The sequence below is a fragment of the Xyrauchen texanus genome, chromosome 20 (genome assembly GCF_025860055.1).
Source record: "Xyrauchen texanus isolate HMW12.3.18 chromosome 20, RBS_HiC_50CHRs, whole genome shotgun sequence".
Lineage (NCBI taxonomy): Eukaryota > Metazoa > Chordata > Actinopteri > Cypriniformes > Catostomidae > Xyrauchen > Xyrauchen texanus.
This window is the reverse complement of record NC_068295.1, coordinates 26,098,282-26,115,839: the sequence shown is the minus strand read 5'-3', so window position 1 is coordinate 26,115,839 and position 17,558 is coordinate 26,098,282. Positions and strand designations below refer to the sequence as shown.

The window sequence follows — 17,558 nt, the reverse complement described above, 5'->3', positions numbered from 1 at the left end:
ACCCAGACCAAGACACTGACTAATGAGACCCAGACCAAGATGCTGAGTAACGAGACCCAGATCCAGACCAAGACCGCCTTTATATGGTCTCATGACGTCTTGAGACCTTATTGAACTCTTATTAAACCAGTTAATTGATGTGTAGAGAATTTAGACATGTGACAAGATCAAAATAAACACAGCACCTCATCCTAATGCACAATCACCTCTGTGTCTCTGTTTGATGGTGATGAATGTACTGACAAACACTTGCATCCTTAGCTACAAAAACCCTCAGATGCCTGTTAGAAAAGAAATAGACACTACAGTCCATAGATAGTCTTTTAGCAGATGCTCTAATTCAAAGTGACTTGCAGTTCACTTGCAAGTATGCCAATACCCAGGGTTAAGTGTCTGACTCAAGGACACACAATGATTTTGCCAAGTAGGACATATTGCTGGATCACCATTATTGTTATTACACAAACAAAATTCCTCTAAACATGTCAGATTTTAAAGTAAGGCTTGGAGCTTGAACAGCAATCTTATCAGCCTATCATTTCCCTTTGATTTTTAGGTAAGTTATGGTTAGTGTTTGTGTTAGGAGTATGTTGATTTGACAGTAGTGTTGTACAAAGACCATTAAAAAGATGTTGATTAAGGAACACATCCTACTCAAGGAAAATCATTTTTGGGGTCACCTCAAATTCCCAATGGTGATGGCTAATGAATCAACTCTTTTCCGACAGTAATTCTTGGCACATCCTTGGGGTTAAGTGCCTTGCTGGATCATGATTGGTGGTTGATGATTGTTAATAATGGTTAATGAATCAACCCTTGTGGAACATGAACCTGCTATGATTGCGTATGTCTGTACGTTTAACAGTCCAGACCTTAAGACAGTAGTCAATTAGAAGACAATTTTATCCAGGAGGGACATACCATCTAGAGGAACCTGGTATTAAGTATCTTGATCAAGGGGCTCAATGTTTTGAGGGTCTAGATTAGGGATGGATCACGATGGTAGACTAATCGTTCAACATCCAACTAGTCAAATAGTAAGTTAAACTCTATCTATATTTGTATGTTTTTATATTTTTAGGAGTGGTGCTTTAATTAGCATGCTTACAGTTGCTAAATAAGTTTTGCTACAGCCATACACATTCAGACAGAAGTCTTCAGTTGCTTTTTTGCATCGCTCACTGTTTTTTGAATGTCCCGCCACAAGTATTACTTATAAAATTATGCAGTGTCAATACCCGTATCTCGACACTCGTGCATTTGGTTCCATTCCATTGCGTTCCACTGAAACAAAATTGATCGGTGTTAGCTGAACCCAAACCAGCCTAAGCCTTTGCATGGCTTCCATAAGACTTGTACATCACTTATCTTGATGATAAACATTTTTTTAATCTTGCTTGGTTTGTAGAACTCTTGTCAGAGGGATGTAAAGAAAGGAATAGTCTCTTGTTTGCTGTTTTAGGAGCCAGACTTTAGTGATGGTAATCTGCGTAATGAACTCTTGCTTTTGTGTAATGCACTCTCCGGCTTAGATACATGGTCTCTGCAGCACTGTTATACTCTCTGTGTATCTCTGTGTGTGGTTTCATTCTGATTACTATCTGATAACCTTTAATAAGAATTGCATTTGTAATGAGAAATGGGAATGCTGGCTCCTTAATTGTAAGCTTCGGTTTGTTAAACCCAATTGCTGAAATGCAAACCCTGCCCTGTTTTTGTGACTATTAAAAATATCTTGTCTTCTTTCTGTCTAAGGATATGTTCAATAAACTAGTGAGCTGTCTCACTACCAACTGTCTACATATACAGCTGCTTTTAAAGCAGGACAATACCATCGTGGAACCTCATATATGTTCAATTTGGACGCTCTGTATGCAGCAACTCCATGTGCCACACAAATAGTGCTCCATGTGGGAGACGTGACTCACAATATTTAATATCTTTTTGGTATCAGTACCTTTTAATGATGAATGAATTATAAGTGTATTTACAGTATAATCTCACCTCTTTTGACTCCTTTTAGTGATGAATGAATTATAAGTGTATTCTCTTTCGCCACTTGGGGCCTATTTTATACATGTGATGCTGCCTTAGAATTTGGCCAAAATAAGCTGTTTTATGAGGAAGCATAATTAAAACTGTCATGTGTATAATTTCTGTGCTGTTACAGTCAGTCAGCAGATGAAATTGCTAAATTAATCACTGTTGTCAAATAGATTCCAGAAAACACTCCCCGTCATAAATTGGTTGTACAAACAGATAGTCTCGCTCCAAAAAAAGGAATGTTTTTTATAGCACCAGTTTTACACTTTTAGATGAAAATCAGCCTATAAATGTCTTATAGTTGATTCTGCATATTAGGATGGGATACGAGAAATAACTTTAACATCGAAAACGATTACACACGAGCTTTAAGTAGGGTACCTTTTGAAACAATCTACTGGAGCGTATCTATGGTGCCTTAAAATGCTGCCTCCAAAGGCAGCTAACTAGATTTTGTTGCAGAGCTTATATCTATGTCTTCTGTTTCCTTTCTCCAGCCTGCAGATGTAACAACCATGCTAATGTCTGCCACTCCAGCTCAGGGAAATGCTACTGTACCACTAAAGGGGTCAAAGGGGACCAATGCCAGCTGTGAGTATGACTAAATTGCCCATCATCAACATCCTCCCACTGGCCTGTCAGTCAGGAAGTGTTAGACATCACCTTTCAATTAAGTGTTGAAAGTTTCCTCACATTATCATACGCTCATTAGCATCATGCCACATTTTATTCACAAATAACACAAAACACTAGGACATTAATTTTAATGGAGATCTCTGCTCTGCTGTGTCAGTGAGCCCCAAAGGGAGGTAATCAGTGGCTCAAATGGCACTATTGGGGCTGACACCCTGCCCTGTGTATATGGATATATGTGTGTATATGTTTTGAGGCCCATAAAAACGGACTGCTGTATGGGTGTATTTGTAACAGACTGCACCACTGCTGCTGGCACTGATCATTTATTAAGCAGTAATGAGTTCCCCAGGACTTAAGCATAGTTCTCAAAAGTTCATCCATAAATTTTTTTTAAAAAATCACTCATTTGATCCATGGTTACATAGTAAGATGAAGCACAAGTTAATTACTTCAAATGCATGCCTGAAATGCATGGATGGATTTGCCTTGTTTGTCGATACTGTTTAATGTGGCGGTTGCCTCCAAAATCCCTGGTTGATGTTTAACTCATGCAGTGCATTCAACATACTCTACATAGTAGTGGAACTGACATACATGTAGGTATGTTTATTCAACACTAGGTGTGTGACAAACAGCATGACTATACTGGTCCACCAATTAGACCAAAACAGCACAAACTATGTAGCATAAATAAAATTAATAATAATAAAAGGTCCACCAACTATACCAAAACAGCACAAACTGTTGGATTAAATGATTTCACAGAAACCAACCAAATATGGTTCAAGCTGTTTAGACTGTCATTGTATTATATTCTCAATATTTGACTGAATTTTTTTATGAACTAGACAAGAATACCCCTCTGCTTAGAACATTACAGAGTCTTCCAACAATTGCTGATTTTATATATAACACCAATGAGTCAAGTTTTCAACACCGCAGCATTCGAAGATTAGCCAAAAAATATCAGGTCAGCTGGTAAGCCATATTTTTTGTCCACCTGTTGTTGTGTACAGTCAGCAACAAGGTTACATAGTTAATGTGCATGAAGTGGCTAGCGCTCTTATATACTTTGACATCACCATGGGAACTGCTAAAGTGATTAAAGACAGGTTTACGGTGACTCACCCAACTTGATAAATGGCAAAATTCGTTTTTAAAACACTCGGTACTGAGTGCTGAATCACAAGGCTTCGAGCTTGTAACAGAGCACCTCCCTCCTTCTATCTGATCATGAGAGGACTTATGAAGTTGCGTACAAAATAAAGGAAGAGTTCACCCAAAACTGTAAATTCTGTTATAATTTATTTACCCATATGTCATTCCAAATCTATGTGACTTTAGCGGTACACAAATCAAGTTGACAGTGATTTAAAAAAGCACCCAAAGGTTTAAGACCTGTACTCCATGTGGCTTGTGCATCATATTTCAAGTCTTCTTATGTTAGGTTTGGTGAGAATTGTATAATGCTATCAACAATGGAAGTTCACGAGAATTTTGTCACGACATGATGGCGAGTAAATTAAACTTCCTTTCATTACTTATTTATTTGTATGTAATTGTTGTAATAGTGATCAAAACATCTCATATTTAATGTACAGATGTAGAGATCCATCTATATTAGTTTTATTTTCTACAGGTTTCTGTAGGAATGATTCTAGACAATTTCATTCTCTCCATCTATATTTTTGCCTACCCCCACCCGATTCATTTAATCTCCCTGCACTAACAGGTGTTTTCTCTCTCAGACCTGTAATGAATGCCCCATTAGAGTAGGTACAGAGGTATAGGGTCAGGAGAATGTGTGTGTGTGTGTGTGTGTGTTTTGTGTGTGTGTGCGTGCGTGTGTGTTTTCTGTGAAATTAGCCGGGTAAGCTAGCCCAACAGCTGTTAATGGGTATGTTTTGAGAGACCATTTGTCCTATGCTTCCTCTGTGTTGATCACATACATGCCTGCTACAGTTATATTGCAGAATTATAATAATTACTGCAATGTACCCTACCCCACAATCACAACAGACTGAAACATACATGATATTTGCTCTGTGATCTATTGATATTATTTAACGAATGTAACACTGAATTGAGTGACTTCACAAGAGCAAAAATGTATTTGCCCAGAAGATGCTCTTTCATAGCTCAGAAGACCAACTGGAGTTCTCAGTTATGTTCTTATTCACATTTCTGCTCATAAATGTACATATACTTTGAGTAATCTACAAGATGTTTATCATTTAATAACAGTAATCCTATAAATGGTATTTAGTTAAAAAAGAATAATAAAAAACTCAATTTAAATGAAAAAAGCCAGAAATATATCACTACTGTATAGTTAAATAATATTCACTGTAATACTACTACTACTACTACTACTACTAATAATAATAATAATAATAAATCAAAAGTAATTATATAGTATTCAAGCAATATCTCAAACATTTGATGCTCTGTTATGCAGCACTTTATTTGACAAAAATAAGTCGAATGTTGTATTTTGGATTATGCTGTGAGATTCTGTATAAAAGCCCTTCATTTGATAAAAATGTATTGTTATATTTTCATTTGATTAAAGTTTTAAAGTCATTAATTAGGAAAAATTTTGATTATAAAATTTAAATAAACTGTTGACTTATGAATCAGTTGGCGCTAACTGAATTAATCAACACACTCCAAATAAACCAAGAACTGTTACTATGTTGTGTACTTAAGGCTCATGAAAGTCATGAGTTACTTACTGGTCATTCAAATGACAACATGTAGTTTAAAAAACAAAATGCAAATGTAGTTTTGTTGTAAGAAGTTAATAATCTGAAACGTAATTCTAAATGAACTATCTGGTAATTAAATATGTCATATATATTAGAACAATGCAATACTTTAAAAAAGCAGTTCACTTTTAAACATGCTTGCAGTATTGTTTATTTGCCTCTCATGTCTGTAAAATCAACTTGTAAAATGCAATACTATATATATATATATATATATATATATATATATATATATATATATATATATATATATATACATATATATATATATATATATATATATATATATATATATATATATATATATATATATATATATATATATATATATCAGATCTTTCTACTAAAATCCTTAGGAGAAATACAAATAGACAAAATTTTGACAATTATTGACAAACAGTAAAAGTACAGTATAACACAATAAAATTAATCTGAATGGCATAGCTCAGATAAATTGGTTTTAAGAATTTGATGAGAAATGTTAGAGTGCTCATTGATCTTTATCTGGGCAGATCTGAGCCCAGTGTGTGACATTGTTGAGATCTGTCAATCTGTTAAAGCGATCTCATTTGTGACCACTATGGTCTGTTGGGTCACTGTTCAGTTTTTTTTTTTCAGTGCTTTTTTTTTAAAAGCAAACAAATGGGTTCAACTGGTATTATACTATATATAGAGTGTAAACAACTGTGACAGGGCGGAGGGCGGGGCCAGGTCTTGATTTTACCCACCCAACCCCTTATCAGGCTAATCAAGACTCCGAGAGGGATAAATGCTGACTGCAGACGGTGGTGCGACAGAGAGAGAACGTTTACGGACAGCTGCCCTGTCACAACAACAAATTCACATTCTTTTCTCTATTGTTCTGTATCTCTGTGTGTATGGTTGTGCAAAGGAGAGATACAGGGTGAGTTTTTATATGAAAATAAAATGAGAAAAACAGATCAAGAAAAAGACAGATTGTTGGGAAAAAGCAGAGCTAGCAGATAGTCTGTGGCCTGTTTTAGTTTATTCGCTGTAATGAGCAGAGCTATCTGTTGAGCGCGGCGGGAGAGATAGAATGATGTTGTACTCATTTAGAAGCCAGTAGAGGAGTGAAGGGTAGTGTTATTGGAGTAGTACATGAAATTGTGCTGCCTCTTGGTTGGATCAGCCTCAACAAGGATAGTTACAAGAACTTGGAAATGACAGCAATAGTCAGTCAAGTAAAATGTGATTATGTGTTTTGTATTTTTATTTAAACTTCACAGGTATTTGACAACTACACGCAAAAAATGCCAGTAAGCTTTTGTTTTTTTAAAAAAAAATTTTATTGGTTCTGGTATACAGTGTTTCCACGGTCATGGGGAACCTGGAGATATCAATGAATTTTAAATCAGAATTTTTTTTTAATGTATTATAATTTTTTTTTATTAAAAATTGGACAGATTGATTAATTAGCAAATAACTCAGAATTTGTTTTTTTTATCCTTATCCACTAATCACAAAAAAAAAAATGAAAAAGTCATAAAAAATGTATTTGTCAAAAGGTTCATGAACCCTGGGTATTATTGTTGTTGGTACCTTGCGTTCCAACAGACAACAATAACTCATTATAATTAATTATGAACATTTGGATCGGTTAATAGAATCAACTTGAGGTAGCTGAATTAACATTACAATCAATGTATCTGTTCGTCCAGCGAATACTCAGTATTGATTGTCTATCAATTATCAGAAAGGTTATTTTTCGTGGCCACACAAAAATAACTCTTTCTTAGCATGGAGCTGAGATCGAATCGTTAAATTTACATTGATTTACAAGCAGACCAGAATCAACTTGCAAGAATGTACACAAAAGTTTAACTAAAATATGAACACATAACTAATCTAAACAAAGACATACACACAACACACTCATACATGGGAAAGGGAAAAATTAAATTAAACCGGAACAGAATAGGGGAAATTAAGTTATGAAAAGAGTCACTTAACCATCTGAGGGAACCATCCGTTTCTTAATTTAAAAGCATCTTTGTTACAAAGGTGTTTTCATGTCTTATACTAAACCTACGTTCGGTTAGCTACTGGTACGATACTTGCAATTGCCTTGGCTGGTGAGAGATTGCCCGGATGCAGTCGCAGGAGAAAGGCTTGATGGTTCCTTGAGTCGATGGTGTTCAAGTTGCAATCAATTTCTTCCGTGTTGAATTAAGAAATTAGGATGAACTGGGGTGTTCATTGACTCTATGGTCGGGGTAGTTACACATGGGTTGAGGTGTTGAGGCCTGTCGGCCTCGGACCGGATGGTCCCAGTCCCACACGAACAGCAGCAGAGGGTCAGGGGAAAGAGCCAGGGGAATGAGAGAGTAAAAGGCAGAACGTGTCTTTTAACTTCTGCTGGAGGTCCCTCCTCTCGAGTCTGGCTTGACCAATGAGAATGGTGCCATTTCCAAGCTGGAAATGTTCCTTTGTTTGGAAGCTGACTCATTTGTATGACTGGGGTTAGTTTAAGTCCCTTTATGCTCTGCTTAAAATAGCAAGCATACAATGCATGCTGTCATAATTATATATATTCCATTGTGCAATATGTCACACAAGGATTAATTTGGAAGGAAACATGATACTAATAATTTTACATTAGCTGGTAGTCCTGTCATAAGTCATGCATAAAACAGTATACAATACAAAATACAATTTACAAGACAGTAATGATCCTATACACAATGTCCTGGGGATATACGTGTGAAATTATAAACAGTTTGTCTATAATTTAATGAAGAAAAGTCTGTCGTTCTGGGCTTTGAGTCCATTTCTTATGGGGGAAATGAGTGAATTAATCTTTCTGCATTCTTTGCTATAGCATGCAGCTAACCTCCCCTGCTTGGAATGTCACTGGGGATCCACTCTTTGCTGGTCCAGTGGCAGCAAAGACAGCGTAAAGGCATGATAATAATCAGTACGGGAGCAGACATAACGGGGTCGGCTTGGGCCTACTAGGACCTTTGCTTGTTTTAGTCTTGAGACATCTGTTGGCTTATTCATTAAATAATGAATAATTGTTTGTTTGATTGGTCCAGATGCTACACCAGTCGCTCTGTTGTCCGTCCAGACCTGTCCAGGCCAGCAACTCTAAGCTGTTTATGTGCCATTGGAGTTGGGGTCCTGTCCAGAGCCCTGGTACTGCTTGCGCAATGCACATGGCATCCCAGCCATGTTCGAGGCATCTGTCATGTCCACATCGTGCCTCAAGACCTGCTCTAAGGGAACGCCCACCCATTCGGGGATGCCGGGAACCTCAGAAAGGGAACGTCTAGGTTACTATTGTAACCCCTGTTCCCTTATGTAAGGAATGAGACGTTGTGTCCCCCCAGCCACGGCACTGTACTGTGCCACTGTAACGGCCGAACCTCATTCTCGGCTCCTCAGTGCGAAACCTGAAAGGACAGATGCACGATTCACTCCTTTTATACCTTTAGACCTTCAAGAGACGCTTCAATCGACACAACATCTTGTTCCCTCCATCAGGTGACGGGGGTTACAATAGTAACCTAGGCGTTTTCAGGTTGTGTCTCTGAGGAAAAGCAGGTCTAGCAGACTGCTTCTGTGTCATCTACAAAGACAGGAACAGATAGTATTATTATTAAAATGCCATTTTTGGCTTTTTACAGCATTGTAACAACATAGTGCCTGTTCACAACACCTCCTCATGATTGTTTCATTTGAACTGAATATCCTTTTATTTATAATGCCAAGAGTTGTGGATTTGTGTACTTGTGTGTGTTTATGTGCTTTTGGTCCATGAGGAAGCCTCTGTTTAATTAGACAGGCCTCCTGAAGAGTACTCAAGTGAGAAAGCTTTTACCCTGGGAGTAAGCAACATGTACGCTTTTGTGAGACAACTGTACAACACACACATACGCTGAGCTGTCTCAGTGTAAAAGGTGGCACTCAGTGGGATTGTCTGCTAATTCAGTCTCCTGCAGGCGGGCGCAACACATATTCTGTTTACTTAGTCAGGGTGAATTTCTGTTACTGTGTTTGGCTGGGTGCAATGAGAGAGGACAGTTGGATTACCACTGGTTTCCCCTCCTCTCTCTCACTTGTTTCTCTTCTTTTTTTCCTGCCATACTAAGAGAGCAGCAGGACTAGACAGATGACTAGAGGGTAGTCACACGGTCTGACACCTGCTGTTTCCATTTTCAGTCCCTTTTTTGAGAGTTAACCCTTTTTAAAATGAGAGTTAATTTTACTGAAAAGCAGTGGGGGAAATTTATGAAACAGTCTAGTTTAAGCAGGCACAATCAAAGCTGAATTAGCACTGCATCTTGAGTATTTAAATTAAGTTACTGTCATTTCTTGTCACACAAATACACCTATAAATTAGGTTCATTATAGATTGCACATTTTCCAAAATGATGTGCCTGGTGCAAAAAATATCACATTATTACCACTGTTAGTTTTAGAATACACTGTTACTTTTAGAAAGCAGGTGGCAAACTGAATCTTATTTTAGAGATGTACATTTTCTATCGATCATGGCAATAGTAGTTCAGCAAAATAAATCAAATGAGTCTGGATCACAGTAGTGGAGTAATGCTGCACAGTCCCGACAAAGTCATCTGCTTCATCCTCTGCTGTATAGCGCTCAGAACAAGCCTGTAAAATAGGAATTGTGGCATGTAAATTGCTTTTAGCACAGATTTTGTGGCCACCTTTGCGCTGTTGCCAGATCTGCATAATCCCTTAAGTGAATCGGTCATTAAAGGAGAGCAGACAGCATGTGTATATAAACAGCACTTTTACTTTCCATGATTAATTATTTGTGAATTTCCTCCACTGTTACTTTCAGAACTAAAAAACCCTCCTCTCCTTGTGAAGAAAACCTATTTACAAACATTTGCTGCAAAAGTTGTTCCCTATCAAAAAGCTACACATTGATGCTGCGCTGATTTAGCGCTTTGGGAACATCTTAAGGAGTGACCAGCTGTGAATATGTGTGCAACATGTCAATGAAATTTACTAAAATGTATAGCCTCTGCCGTTGACATCATCAGGATGCACCGGTAAAGGTTGCTATAAATAGATGTGCCACAGGTGCATTGTCAGATCTTTTGTCTTCAGATCACTCTGTGTGTGTTGTGCTTCTTGACTGTCAGAATCTTCTACTTTCCTCTGTTATGAGTTAGAAATTGTTAGGTAGTGCGCAGAAACCTTTCTCTTTTCTAAAAAAAAGAAGAATGACTGATAAACAAGGCAAGCGATATGTGTTCCCATGTTTACGTTCTATGGCTGAGAGGGACACACACCACTATGGAAGTGTTACAGGCTTACCAGGCTGACCTGTTGAAGGACCTGAGTGCGGGCACCACGGCTTTGGTGAGGTTTTCACGATGAGGCTTTCTTAGAGCTTCGTTGTGCCAAAGGTCTGTCTCTCCGCGCAACTAAACAGACGGCTTGTGCCATTGGCCGGTCTATGGCTGCTTTGCTCAGCAGTGAGAGACTCTTATGGCTCAACCTGTCGGTCAAGGACAACGTTTTCCTCCTCGATTCCCCAGTTTCGCCTTCTGGCTTATTTGGTGGTGTTATGAATACAGTTATCACCAGATTCCAGGAGGCGAAGTGTCATGAGGAGGCCTTCTGGCAATTCCTACCTCGCTGCACTCAGGGGGAGGGGCCCAGCCCCGCTCCGGTCCTTCTAGATGGGAGGCTCAAAAATAAAGCGTGGCGCCCTCAGCAGCCCCCAAAGCAAGACCTCAGAGCCGTCATTTCTAAGAAGAGAATACCCTGATGGTTTTGCGCCCTCAGGATTCCTCCATGAACGAGAAAGCTTGTCATGGAGGTCATCAAAGAAAGGAAGTGACTGATATAGCGTTCCCTTTTTCTTTCTTTTTTTGGCCATCAGACAGAAATCGGTCTTCTAGTTTGGAGCCTGAGTAACCACCTCGAGTAATTCCAGCCGCTTTATTCCAGCCATCTCACTTCTCAGCCAGATCAGTGCGAGACCCCCATGACGAAAGAGTGGGAGCTGGCTCTTGGAAGTAAGCGAGATGAGTGCAAAGCATTTTGACTGAGGACAGATCACAGTGCTCGCACCCACCCCGCCCCAACGCTAGAGCAGCATGCTCTTCGCCCAAATATACAAAACAAAACTGATGTGTGTCCCTTTCAGCCATAGAGCATAAACAAGAGAACCTCTTGCTCTGTCTTTTAGTCATTTTTTTTTTTTTTTAAGAGAAAAGTGTAAGGTTCTAATCTTACTCCTAACAGAGGAAAGTAGAACGTTTCTGACAGGCTCATGAAGCACACACACACACAGAGTGATCTGAAGACAAAAGATCTGACAATGCACATCTATTTATAGCCCTGCTACAGGTGCATCCAGTGATGTCACCGGCAGAGGCAATAAATTCCGGTCAATTTTCATTGACGTGTTGCACACATATTTACAGCTGGTCACACCTTAAGTTGTTCCCAAAGCGCTAACTCAGCGCAGCATCATAAGTGTAGCTTTTTGACAGGGAACATATACTGTAGTAGAGGTGGCGTGGGATCGAGAAATGACCAGAGGAAATGACCATTCAAACTCAAGCTGTCTGCATAAAAGCACCACCCTGCAAACCAGCCCTTTATCTAGCCCTTGGCCCTTTCAAACTTTTTCTCCACTTCAAAGGGCAATTTCTTCATTAATCGTGTATGTTTGCCCTGCTGGTCAATCCATCATCTGTATTTATTGTGTTTTAAATCCACACACATGAAGTCACAGGCTGTATAGCATGAGTTGAATAATAAACACTCTCTGTGTTTACGTGGCAGTAATGAGTGTTTGCTCTAAACTGAACCAGACATGCCACTGTATTCTTTACACAGGCGATCTCTTTGTCCTTCTTCTCAGTTAGTACTGCTGTCTCTTACAGTCCTGACTAAATATGTGGATCTCATGAATGCTCATTAAAACAAATGTTTTTACAAAGTCTAATTTGCACCTATACACTTGATATTAGAACTTCTGTGTAGATGGAGACTTCCTGTTCTTCTGTGGAACCTTAAAGACCCCATGCAATTGCTTGACATGTGCAGCCCCCTCCCCCATGTTGACATATTTCCTATTAAAAAGAATGTTTACTAAAGAGCTCCTTTTTAAAGAACTTTAAAGCCAAAAGGGTTTAGTTACATCATAGCCATGAACCATTAATTGATACCTTCTAGTTTGTTGCAGGTGGTAATAAGAAGTGGGACATTCTCATTTTAGAGAGCATTTGATTGGACATCATTCGGTGTAGTGCAAAATGAGTCATCACAAAAATGTCATCCATTTTCCTGGAAGAGAAAGACTGTTAGTTTGAAATGTGTATATATGCTAAAATTCACGTTTGTCAACTTTTACGAAAACACTACTATATAGAGGGCTTCAAAGGTATTAAACATGGAGCCATCTCTGCTCTTCAGGACAGTTTTGAGTGTACTGACTGGCACATGTTCAGGGAGGCTGCAACATATGGTGATTGTTCCAACTTCGAGGAATACACAGCATCAGTGATTAGCAACATCAGCAAGTGCATTGATGATGTCACTTTCGACACGTGGCACATTTGGCAGGGCATCCAGACCATCAAAAAACTACTGGACAACATCAGTTGCCTGTGACAAAGATGCCTCCCTTCCAGATGCGCTGAACAACTTCTACGCTCGGTTTGAGGCGCAGAACAACGTGGTGGCGAGGAAGACCACCCCTTCTCCCAAAGACCAGGTGCTCTGTCTTACCACGGCCGATGTGAGAAAAACTCTATGCAGAATCAACCCTCAGAAGGCTGTTGGTCCAGACTACATTCCTGGCAGAGTGCTCAGAGGATGTGCAGACCAGCTGGCAGATGTTCTTACCGACATCTTCAACATCTCTCTGAGCAGCGCTGTCGTTCCAACGTGCTTCAAGGCCACCACCATCGTCCCTATGCCAAAGAAGTCTTCAGTGTCCTGCCTCAACGACTACCATCCCGTCGCACTCACATCCATAATCATGAAGTGCTTCGAGAGGCTCATCATGAGGCACATTAAGACCCAGCTGCCCCCCTTTCTAGACCCACTGCAGTTTGCGTATCGTCACAACCGTTCAACAGATGACGCCATCGTCACCACCCTCCATCTGGCCCTCACCCACCTAGATAATAAGGACTCATACGTTCGAATGCTGTTCATAGACTTCAGCTCAGCATTCAACACAATCATTCCTCAGCACCTGATTGGAAAGCTGAACCTGCTGGGCCTGGACACCTCCCTCTGCAACTGGATCCTGGACTTTCTGAATGGGAGACCACAGTCAGTCCGGATCGGGAACAGCATCTCCACCACCACCACATTGAGCACTGCTGCCCCCCAGGGCTGTGTGCTCAGTCCACTGCTGTTCACTCTGCTGACTCACGACTGTGCAGCAATGCACAGCTCGAAACACATCGTCAAGTTCGCCGATGACACAACCATGGTGGGTCTCATCAGCAAGAACGATGAGTCAGCATACAGAGAGGAGGTGCAGCGGCTAACAGACTAGTGTAGAGCCAACAAAATGTCTCTGAATGTGCAAAAAAACAAAAGAGATGGTTGTTGACTTTAGGAGAGCACAGAGTGACCACTCTCTGCTGAACATCGATGCTCCTCTGTGGAGATCGTAAAGAGCACCAAATTCCTTGGTGTTCAACTGGCGGAGAACCTAACCTGGTCCCTCAGCACCAGCTCTATTACCAAGAAAGCCCAGCAGCATCTCTACTTTCTTTGAAGGCCGAGGAAAGCACATCTCCCACCTCCCATCCTCACTACATTCTATAGAGGGACTATTGAGAGCATCCTGAGCAGCTGCATCACTGCCTGGTTTGGGACTTGCAGCGTTTCGGACTGCAAAGCCCTGCAGCGTATAGTGAGAACAGCTGAGAAGATCATCTGGGTCTCTCTTCCCTCCTTCAAAGACATTTACATTAAACGCTGCATCCGCAAAGCATTGTGGATGACTCCACACACCCCTCACACAAACTTTTCACCCTCCTGCCGTCTGGCAAAGGTACCGAAGCATTCAGGCCCTCACGGCCAGACTGTGTAACAGCTTCTTCCCCCAAGCCATCAGACTCCTCAATACTCAGGGACTGGACTGACACACACACACACACACACACACCTGTACACCATCCAACTTTTGCACATGTCCAGATTCGCACTTTAATTATTGTCACTTTATACCTGGCTGCAACCTCAATAACTGCTATGTCCATAGAACACTATTTTTACTTTTTGCACTACTCGATTACAAATGTGTACTGGTCGGTGCTGCACTGTCTCTCACTGTGCCTATTGTCCTGTTCCTTTTAGTAATTTATTGTACTGTCCCGTACTTTTTGCACACGTTTCCACGTGAACTTTATGTAGAAATGTTATTTAGTCTGTGTAGTCTCATGTGGTTCTGTGTTTGTCCTAAGTTGTTTTATGTAGCACCATGGTCCTGGAGGAATGTTGTCTCGTTTTGCTGTGGACTGTACTAAATGTATATGGTTGAACGACAATAAAAACCACTTGACTTGACATGGACTAAAAGCCATAAAACTCCAGTTCCCCTTCCGTCGCTCTCTCCATGTTGTGTCGGAGAAGCGACACTAGGGGTCTCTCTTGAGCGCCGATATTCACCTCTGATCTTATTGAAAAGGGCCAATGGGAGTTGGCAGTCGGTATTTGCATACCCCGCCCCTGGACATACGGGTATTTAAGCAGGGCAAATACAGGAGTTCATTCAGAAAATTTCTTCGGAGCCGATGGTCTGTCTGCAGTTTGCTGCGAGTTACACGCCACTTAAACGTTCAAGTTTTCCTCTGACGATCTGCATGCTGTTGGATCTTGACGGCGCACAACAGCGGCTTTCTCCTTCTCAGTGCACGGCGTGCATTATTGCCCCTGAGTGCTTCGACAGCGCGAGACACGCATACACACACACTGTGTATTAAAAGAGTTTTTACTAAAAGAGTAATTTTGTCTAAAAGAGCAAACACAGCGGCGTTGAATGTCCTTTTAAGGACGGCGTCTTTTCAAGATGCCTTTCCGCCCCTGTGTCGTTCCTGGATGCGGTAGAGTGCTCTCTGCTTCAGACGGCCACAGGCGCTGTCTCGTGTGTTTGGGCCGCGATCACACCGAGGCGGCGTTTGTGGATGGTTCATGTTCTCACTGCGAGAACATGACCATGACCACGTTGCGGTCGCGGCTCGCTTTCAACAGAAAGCAAGCCACCCCAGCTGCACCCGCATTGCTCCTTCTTCCCACGGGATTAAGGACGTTGCGGTTGGCGCTGAGGGCGATTTGGGGCGTCAGCAGGTGCAGTTTCGCCGGGTAGCCCCCGTGAACCTCCCGTTCCCCGACACGCTCGCTGGTCTCCGTTCACGCTCGCGGCGATAGCGGCTCGCCTCACGGCCCGGCTGTCTATCCTCCCGAGTCCGAAGCAGATGAGCTCGCCGCTGCATCGGAGAGTGCTGTGTCTGATGCCGAGGACTCCCCTGGACTGCCGCCTTCGGGCCAGCAGGCCCAGGCTGAGGCCGACTCTCAGATGTCCGACATGCTTGCCCGGGCCGCCTTGAGCGTGGGGTTGGACTGGAAACCTCCATCCTCCCCACAGCCTTCTCGGTTGGATGATTGGTTCCTGGGGGCAGTGCGCCGTTCGCGGCCTCGCATCCCCCCGGTCCCTTTCTTCCCGGAGGTGCATGATGAGCTGACGTCTACGTGGAGAGCCCAGCTCTCCGCTCGTCTAGGTGCCACCCGCTCCACTCTGTCCACCCTCGACGGCGGAGAGCGCCACGGGTACGACGCGATTCCCCAGGTTGATAGGGCAGTTGCGCACCATCTATGCCCCAGTAGCCCTACCTCCTGGCGGGGTCGCCCCGTACTCCCATCCAAGCCCTGTAGGACAACATCCTCGCTTAACACGAAGGCCTACACTCACGGCTGGACGCGCTGCCTCCGCCCTGCATGCGATGGCCCTCCTGCAAGTCCACCAGGCCAAAGCTCTCAGAAACATGCACGGGGGTGGACCTGATCCTGATGTGCTGCAGGAACTGCGCTCAGCGACCGACCTCGCCCTGAGAGCGACGAAGGCCACAGCACAGGCAGTTGGACAGACGATGGCCACCCTAGTGGTCCAGGAACGCCATCTTTGGCTCAACCTGGTCGAGATGCGTGAGGCTGACAAAAACCACTTCCTGGACGCACCTGTCTCCCAGATTGGCCTTTTCGGTGACACCGTCGAGGACTTTGCCCAACAGTTCTCTGCGGCCGACCCAGAGCCCAAGACGTTAGCTCCGGAGGTGGTAAGACTGCTCCGTCCCCCGGTGGAGGGCCGGGAGGAGAATCCTTTGTTTTTTCCCTGACGGGGGCTGTGGTACCCACATTCTCAATAAAAGAGCTGTTTCCTTTGCCTCTGGGTCACCTGGCCTGTAAATGCCGTTTTCACGGCAATGTGCTTTCAGATCACAACAGTCCCGGTACACCGGACGCGGCGATCCCGCCTTCCGCCTGCCCACGACTGTCCCCCGGCCGGCCGGTTCAGACGAGTCCAGCGGACACCAACATCAGACCTCCTCCTCAGTCAAGAACCCGCCCCCTGCCGGGCGCGCGGAGCAAGGTAAGTGCTTTGAGTCTATTCTCAGCACCTCAGCCTCAGGCCGCAACGCTGCATTACCTGTTCCGCCCCGCTGCGAGGCCCCGCCGGGTATGTCCAAAATACTCGTCCCTCGTCCCAGCCGCTTGGGGCTTCAGGTCAACTGGGAAAAGAGGAAGCTCACTCCGGTTCAGAGCATCTCTTTTCTCGGGTTGGAGTTAGACTCAGTCTCAATGACAGCACGTCTCACGAGCGAGCGTGCTCAGTCGGTGCTGGACTGCCTCGCTTCCTTCAAGCCAGGCACAGTGGTCCCTCTAAAACTTTTCCAGAGGCTCCTGGGTCATATGGCGTCCTCCGCGGCGGTCGCGCCGCTCGGGTTGATGCATATGAGACCACTCCAGCACTGGCTCCAGACTCGAGTCCCGAGACAAGCATGGCACCGCGGCACGCATCAGGTAAGGATCACCCCCGCCTGCCTCAAAACACTCCGACCCTGGACAGACCTCTGCTTTTTA

At 42.8% G+C, this 17,558-nt stretch overlaps 1 protein-coding gene across 2 annotated transcripts in view; it reads left to right on the top strand.

Annotated features, from left to right (window-relative positions):
* atrnl1a (attractin-like 1a) overlaps positions 1-17,558 on the top strand; it is a 421,271-nt gene that overhangs the window by 194,450 nt on the left and 209,263 nt on the right. For both annotated transcript variants that reach the window (XM_052150500.1, XM_052150501.1), the window contains exon 21: positions 2,541-2,634. In XM_052150500.1, coding sequence (XP_052006460.1) covers positions 2,541-2,634 — 94 coding nt within the window. The remainder of the gene's footprint in view (positions 1-2,540; positions 2,635-17,558) is intronic.